Source organism: Gracilinanus agilis, chromosome 1, assembly GCF_016433145.1.
Source record: "Gracilinanus agilis isolate LMUSP501 chromosome 1, AgileGrace, whole genome shotgun sequence".
Lineage (NCBI taxonomy): Eukaryota > Metazoa > Chordata > Mammalia > Didelphimorphia > Didelphidae > Gracilinanus > Gracilinanus agilis.
The window spans coordinates 656,493,532-656,502,263 of record NC_058130.1 but is presented as its reverse complement, the minus strand read 5'-3'; the positions used below and the strand labels follow the sequence as shown (position 1 = coordinate 656,502,263).

General features: G+C 30.6%; 1 protein-coding gene across 1 annotated transcript in view; it reads left to right on the top strand.

The window, feature by feature from the left end:
- The window catches only part of CSMD3 (CUB and Sushi multiple domains 3), a 1,590,968-nt gene that overhangs the window by 1,352,151 nt on the left and 230,085 nt on the right, over window positions 1–8,732 (top strand). Inside the window, exons 32-34 of the mRNA XM_044684131.1 lie at window positions 4,900–5,013; window positions 5,616–5,711; window positions 7,397–7,600. Of these exons, the coding sequence (XP_044540066.1) occupies window positions 4,900–5,013; window positions 5,616–5,711; window positions 7,397–7,600 (414 nt within the window). The remainder of the gene's footprint in view (window positions 1–4,899; window positions 5,014–5,615; window positions 5,712–7,396; window positions 7,601–8,732) is intronic.

Here is an 8,732-nt window from a genome sequence, read left to right as displayed (position 1 = left end):
CAGAGCCAGGGTCAAAGACAAAATCAGTGAGAGAAAAAGAGACAGACCGGGGGTGGCGGGGTACTCTATTTGTTGTTACTCTATTTCCTGGGAATTTTTTAAACTCAATCTTAATTTTCCATTTTTGCAATTCTATTTCCAATCATTGTTGTAAATTCTGCCTTTTGGGTCAAACAAAGAAGTCTAGTTCAGCTTTTACAAAATGATCTTTCACATGCTTTGTGAAAGCATACACCTATTATATTTCTGAAGTCTTCTGTTCTTCAAAATAAACATCTCCAGTTTCTTCAAAGTGATTTTCCTAGGGAACCATTGACCTTCCTCAGATGTTCTATTTATCAATATTCTTCTTTTAAAAAACGTAAGTTACATAGAAATTTTTTGAAACAATCAATTTGAAGCCAAGAATTAATTATAGGAGTGTCTTTGTATCTTAAAATTCAAGAATTCTGGAGTTGGGAAAGACTTTATAGGTTATCTAATCCAACCCTTTCCCACTAACACAAACATTTATTAATGGTCTCTGTCCTTAAGGTATTGAAGTTTTATTAGAGTTGTTTTGATAATTATAAGATATGTTTACTATAATGGAGAGTGGTGGCAAAGGAGAGACCCAAGCAAAGTGTGCTAGAAAAGCCAAACAAGTTTGAGAGGGTAAGTGAAGACTACATAATCATGTAAGCCCCTACTTTCAGACTTCAGATGACAAAGAACCTAATTCTCCCCACAGTAGCCCCTTCATTTTTGACAGCTCTAATTGCTCATAATGTTCCTTCCTTTGAACTAAACTTTCCCTTCCTGTAACTATCATCTTGATTCTCTTCTCCACAGTCAAATAAAACAAGATTCATCCCTCTTTCTCATGACAGCTTTTCAAATATTTGTAGACAGCTATCATACTTCTATCTAAATCTTTTTTTGCTTTTGCTTTTTGGGCTCTGGGCTAAATACCACTATCTTCCAGTTGTTTCAACTGATCCACAATGAAGAAGTAGACAGTAGGATAAAAAGGGTGGCTGAGGAATGGGTAGTGGGGGACTGACATGTTTCTAGGACCAATAGAGTTTTCACAGAAATATATTTTTTCTGATTTAATTAAAATTATATTTACAAATATTACCAGGTCAGGTTGATATTTACTAAAGCAACATCATATTGACTAGGATTCTAGCTGTCTAAAAATGTTAAGTGGTTGATAAATATGCCAGGATGTTTGCTAGGATAGAGTTGGAGGAAGGAAGGAAGGAAGGAAGGAAGGAAGGAAGGAAGGAAGGAAGGAAGGAAGGAGGGAAGGAAGGAAGGAAGGAAGGAAGGAAGGAAGGAAGGAAGGAAGGAAGGTAAGAAAGAAAGAAGTGTGTAAAAAGTACTTCCTTTATGTCACGAAAACCAGGTAAGTCCACTCCATTTGGGGGATCCAAAACACAAGTTTTGAATAGGCCCCAAATGAGATCTGAGCAAACCCAAAACAAACACTGAGTGGAATCTGAGCTTCCCAGAAGTATCTCTGAATTTAGCTTGACCTCTACAGTAACCTTTTCACTAGACTATTTTCTAGCCACAAAAAGCTAGGTTCAAACAATATTAATAAAGACTAAATAATGAATATTTTCCCAATAGTTTTATCCTATGTTGTTATAGTAATTAAGGAAAAAATGGGTTCTTTCATGTATCTATATATAGATATATACACATAGACTAGGTTTCCAGCTCTTTCTAAGTGTTAATTTGGTTGAATAATATGCCTTGATGTTTTGTTTACTAGGATAGAGTTAAGCACTGAGAATATCTAATTCTAGAGTATCTAAAATTTCTTAAGTACTTAAAATTTTGGAGGCCCTGTTCTAAGATCTAGGGATTCAGGGACAAAGTAAAATAGTCCCTGCCTCAAGGAATTGATATTCTCTTTATTCTCAGTCTTATCCTTTATTTGCTCTTTGTGTTGTCTCCTTCAAATGATAAGGATTCATTCATTTATTGAAAAACAATTTATTTAGCACCTATTTTGTGCAAAATAAAAAAGATGTTGCTGAGATAAAAGAATTAATAGATTCTAACTCTCATGGACTTCATAATCTATGAGAGGTTAGGAGAATACATAGATATGCAATTCCTATTTGAATAAAGACTAATAATGAATATATAATAGTTATGTCAAAGACTAATATCTAATAAGAATAAAGTTATCATACAAAGTTCAGGAAGGGGAATTTGTTTCTGACAAAATGAAATGGTAGAAAATTGGGTATGAATATCAAGAGACTTTTGATTTGTGCCTTAAAAAATAGATAGGTTGTCAACAGTTGAGGATGAGCGAAAACGTTCCAGTCATGGCCAATGACAAGAGCAAAAGTACAGAAATAGGAAAATGTCTGATGTATACACAGAATGGTCTATATTTCCTGTTTGGCTGAAACACAACTCATAATAATTGAAGTAATTTGAAATAAAGTTGGACAGTTAAGAAGGTAGGAGGTCATTGGAAAAACAGAAGTAATGCTACCATTTAGGGTAGCAGTTTCTAATACAATGAAGTTCAGGCAAGATAAACAATTTAGAAATTTTCCTGGAACTCCATGGATCACATTTAAAAGTTAGTGCTGCTGGTCATTCAGACCTCATTAGAAGAGAATCTGGACATTTAAATAAACAGTTGATTAAGATGAGTACTGGATGCAAGTGGTGGCAGGTTAACAAAATGAAAGGATATATTTTTGCTCTATGTTGACATAAACAGAGATGCTAGAATTAATGATTCCTTTTCAGCCTCTAGCTGAAAAGAGCAAGAGTCTCAGATATTCAGTAAGCAAAAAAAAAAGAGAGAAACAGAGCCAGAGAGGCAGAAACAAAGGCACAGAGTGAGGTTTGTAGTTTTCAAGTGTTTTAAATTTTCTTTTTGCCTGGCAGAGAGAGTTGAATGCTTTATGTGTAATAAAGTTGGTTATACTGAAGATTAAATGCTCATTGATAGCAGGACAAAAGATTTATGAAGAGTTCATATCTCTTTTTTACCTATTTGCTCAGATCTAAACTTATTAGTACATGGAAAGCAAGCTGAGAAATTATGTTCTAAAGGACTATTTATTGTAAATTTATTTTAATTAAGTCAAACTTATTATTATGAGCCAATCATAAAGAAATAGAAACCCTTCAATTTATAATGGAATTCTCTGAAGTAAGTTTTCACATTATCAGTATTTGTAAGATTAGATAGTAGAGATAACATTTTTAATACAAAGAACACTGAACATTTGGAAGAAATTATTCCAAATATCAATTCCTGCCTGTTTTACAATAAAATTTAAAGTTCTAAAAATCATGAATATATATTTCAGAAGATAATCTTAGAAGATAATATTCTGAATTTTGTTTCTTTAAATATTTTATTTACAACATTTCAGACATTAATTATCTGAAATTAACAGGAATGCACTTGAGTTCTATTTATTTGAATAAATATTCTATTAATTGTTTACAGACTAAATTGAGTATGTCCTTGAATTTTGAGGAAGAATTAAAGCATAATGAGGAAGTATTACTAATAGAATTTTGGTAATTTAATTTTAAGGAAAATCCAAGATTCAGATTCTAAGTAACCGAAAATATGATTACTATTAAATTGTTCTTTTGACATTCACAGCAAAACACCTGCTGTGTTTTACATACTATTTTCTTCTACAAAGAATTGGACTGAGATCACCAGCTAATTTTAATGAGCCACAGAATACAAGTAGTTTATTATTTGCAATTGTTTTCATTTAAATTTCTGGATAGAATTTATGTCAATATCCATATGAAGAAACCCAGTAGACTTATAAATAAATATGCTCACCTGAGGTAGTCATTGGGACATACAGAAGTTGAGAGAAAAAGTAAAAGCCCAGTGGAATTTTTTAATTATTAAAATTGTTTTAAAATAATTTAAAAACAGTTTAAAGACCTTGAAATACAGTTTTAATCCTATTTTAAGGTTATTGAAAATATATTTTAATTATCACCATTTTTCATTTAACTTATTAAAAAGTACTGGAGTTTTTTGAAGTTATTTTTAAATTCATTATCTTGAAGTCCACATAGCAAGCTTTTTCTTCACTGGGGACAGTTCTTGTCTCCCAAATTCTAGAGTTTAAGAACCATTTGCAATTGGGCCAGTTCTTGAAATAAATCTTAGCACATGCACTCAAGGTGCAGATAGTATGAAATTACAGGGCAATCTTGTAAAAACTCTCCTGGTAAGTATTTCAAAATTGTTTCTAAAATGGAAAAATATACAGTTGATAAATCCTGTTATTTAAGAATCTCAGTTGCTTAAGGAATCACAATATAATTTAATTCCACAGGTATTTCATGAGGGATTTTGTGGAGAAAATTTTAACAGAAGTTTATGAACAAAACATGATTGTGTCAAGGAATGGAACTAAAGAATATTAACGAGATAATATTTCAAATAATATACCAAAGAAAAATAAGGCCCCCGGTGTTTATAAATTTTATATGATTAATTGTACAATGTAGAGGGAAAACTAGAAAGAGAAGAGAGTCACAAAGTTATCAGAAACAAGCTCTGGATGATAGTCCAAATAAAAATGTAGAGATTATAACATATAAATTATTAGTTTTACTACTTATTATCTGAATTGAAATATGTAAACACAGTTTCCTCAGAATCAGTTTTTACATGATTCTGTTGAAATTATTAGAAGCTGATCATTTCTATGACTTGAAATATTTTGTCAGGGAAAACAACCAATTGGCAACTCTCCTTTTTGAAATGCAGGGAAAAAATCATTATCCTATTGTAATACTTTGTTCTCTCTCTCCTCCTCTTTCTATTTTTTTGTTTTGTTTTGTTTTTGGATGGTTGGTGATTTTATGTTGCTTCTCCTGGTTCCTGTTGATCAGTGGTGTTTGGCCAGTTTGTATTTTTCCAGACATCACTCCACGATGTGGTTGAGGTGTATGATGGGCCAACTCAGCAATCTGCTCTGTTATCTTCCCTCTCAGGATCCCATTCAGGTATCCTTTAATAGAACTGCCATGCCTCAGTTATTGACTTAGTACTGATTGTGATGGGTGCTGTAGTGAAAGTTGAGATTTATGTCATCCTTTCTTGGAAACAAATTAAGTTGAAAGAAACTCAATTAGAAGTGACTCAGAAGCCAACTGAACTAATACAGGAATTTAAAAAAACAACAACTATAATCTACCTTTTTCCTGGGACTATGTCCTAGTATAAGACTAATTTATCTTTGAATTTATTAATTCATTTTGAAGCAATATATGTAAAAGCAGTTTAGGGGAAAAACACTATAAAGCACTATACAAATATTATGTGCTATTACTCCTTATGTATATGATATGTTTGATGTATCATGAAATATATGAGTACTTTTAAGAAAAGTAGGCTGTATTTATCAAATTTCTCATTAATGATTGTAGTTATAAAGTATCTGTGAAATGCAACCATTAGAGAATTTATGATCATTGGCACTCATTTAAAATTAATTTTGATAGAACACAGTTTGCAGTTTTCAAATGGCAGAACATTTTAGTAGTCTTTGTGAGGTTTACTTAATGAAAATTATTTATGACATCTTAGTGTTTGTTTTGTTGAGTAGGAGAATCACTTCCACTGAGTTCAGGTAATCAGATCACAATTCGATTTACTTCAGTTGGACCCATAACAGCTAAGGGATTTCACTTTGTTTATCAAGGTAAGTGACACAATAGCCTAGATAAACACTAAGGAATGATATATTCAAATATAACTCTGCTCCACATTATTCCTTAAAAGCACATATCCATAAATATCTTAACAATGAAAGTTATTTTTTTTACATTTAAAACACCTCTCCAAAACCTTAATACTTCTTTCCTCACTCTCAATTTAGAAATCCCATTTACCCCCTTTTGTTGATCTTATCATGATTTTAAATCTTTTTCTCTTTCTCACTGTCTCTCTTTTTCTCTTTCTTTCTTGGTCATTAATGTGCTTAAAATTTTGATGATCAATATTACTAATTCATGACATGGCACTACACAAGTATTGTGAATTTCCATCTCTTCTATCTCTGTATATAAACACCATAATATTTATATCCCAGGACTTCCTACTATGACTGGTTCTGGTCCTCTTATAAATGCAAAGAATTTTGTGACTCTGATACAAACCCATTCTACTATTCTTATAGAAGCAGATTTTTTAACCTTTTCACATTATTACTGGGCAATTGTCATTATACTCTAACTTTTTTTCTCCTTTTTTTCCAATGATCATTTCTACTTTCCCAATTTTTCAGGAACTTTTATTTTAGATGCTTTTCTTGAAATCATGTATGATATTCTTGTCTGTCTTACCTTAGTTAACTTATATTTAGTTCTCATCATAAAATCCTTTTTAAAAAACAACTCCCTAATTTGATGTTCTTATTAAACCCCTTATCCTACTTTTGGTTTGGGTAGAATCTTGTACTACTGACTAGATAATAAATTGCTCTATAAATGTTTTGAAGGTATTAGTGATAGTAAAGGCACCATAAAAATCAGTTATATTTAATAAAGCGATAAAGAAGGGTAGGCTTACTGGGAAAGTTTATCAGATCTCATTTGACTGTTGCTGATCTCTTTCATTACTACCTATATATATATATATTTTATATATATGTGTGTGTGTTTAAAAAAACATCCTGTTATCATTGGAATTTATTTTAAGCATTAAAAAATATCCTATTTGAAGTATATATCAATGAATTTCAAAATAGACCTCAAGTTTGATATCCCATTTAGTCAAATTTTTCTATTGTTGTTAATCTGTCTGACATGTTCTGTTTAGCCTGAGTCTATTTTATCCTTTGAAGTAAAAAAAAAAAAATCAGTACACCTGTTTAAAGTAGGTAATGTTGTGGCCTTGCTTCTGAATTACTAAGATACTTTACTAGGTTCCTATAATTGTGTTTTGAAGGATCAGACGCTAAAATAATGAGATGTCAACTCTCACTATGTAACTCATGTTTTTATAAACTGAATATTTCATTATAACTAAGTAAAACTCATCTTTCAACCTTTATCTTATAAATTCTGCTATCTATGTAAAGTTGTATTTTATCCTGAACTACAGTATTAATATACTGTAGTTCATTTTTAAAGGCCCCTTTGATTAAAAAGTTCTAAATATAAATTTTATTTTATTGAAAATATTGATAAAATATTAATATTTTATCTCATTTGAATAGTAGTATAATTTGCTATCTGAGGGACTTTTAGGAATTGTCTAAATTGATATTTTTAGTTTAAAAACTAATGAATAATCTTTGAAGTATCTGTTCATAGTAACATTTGAAAATCTGTATTTCTCTATCAAATGTGAAATTGAAATCAGCAATTGTTTGTATGCATGCAGCTGTTCCGAGAACAAGCGCGACACAATGCAGTTCTGTTCCTGAACCAAGATTTGGAAGAAGGATTGGCAATGAATTTGCAGTTGGTTCATTGGTTCTTTTTGAATGTAATCCAGGATACATTCTCTATGGATCCATAGCAATTAGATGTGACACAGTGCCCAATTCTTTGGCACAATGGAATGATTCCTTACCTACATGTGTTGGTGAGTATATAAAGATCTATATTTTCTGATTATATGTATTTTAAAGATGAATTATCTCAAAATTTTCTTCTTTGATTCCAAAATTCAATACTTCACTCAAAATTTATTTTTCTCTCCTGGTTATTATACTTAAACATGTAAAATGAAGTGGAAAATTGAGGCAATTATCTTGATAATTCAAGCAAAGAAAAAAGTATGAGGTTTGAAATATCAGGATAATTGTCTAAGTTTTCCCTGCTTCATTGCATGCTCATATACACATGTGAGCATTTACACACACCTGCAAAATTATGTGTCAATGGATTTTTGACATACATTGGAGGAATAATACATCTCAAAATGGTTGCCACTAATTTAGAACTTAATGACCTTTTATTGAGTGTGATGTTTCTTTAACCCAGGAGGACTGTAAAAGGTATTTATTAACTGTGTACAATTCCTTACATTCAGATTCATTATTCGTTTCACAACTAAATATTTTAGAAGCCTTAGTTATTGTGATTTTTTTTATATTTCTGGATAAATTTCATAGATTTGACTAAAAATGAAAAGGCTCTATTAATTTGCATATAAAAACCCTAAGGATAGTCTCTGTTCTCACTATGATAATTTAGCTATTGGCTTTTATGAAAGGTTTCTAAAACTCACTGTTCTGAAACTCTTTTATTTAACCTGTCATAAGCACTAGGCAGTAAAAACTTAAATAATTGGAAAGGTTGGGAAATGGATATTTTAATTGAGTTTTCTGATTCATTTGGAGCTAAACATGTTTTAACCCTTGGTTTTGAGAATGTCTCTAAAATGAATTAATTATACTTTCTTGTACCAAAAATATGCTATAATGTATAAAATTGTTTCTGTTTACTTATATTAGAATATACCCTGAAGTGATTTTTAAAAAATAATTACTCTAATTTCATTATCTTCTCTTTTGACTTGTTACTAAAAGTTCAAAAAATAGAGATTAATTGATTGTTTGGTTTTAATTAATTGAGGTTCTTAGTGATGATATGATTCAATAAAAGAGGAGAGAAAAATAAAATAAAAAACAATCTTGTGGTAACTTCTTTTCCATATATTTTCATAGTCTTTTAAAACAATATATCTTGCCATATATATGAAGAAATCTGCA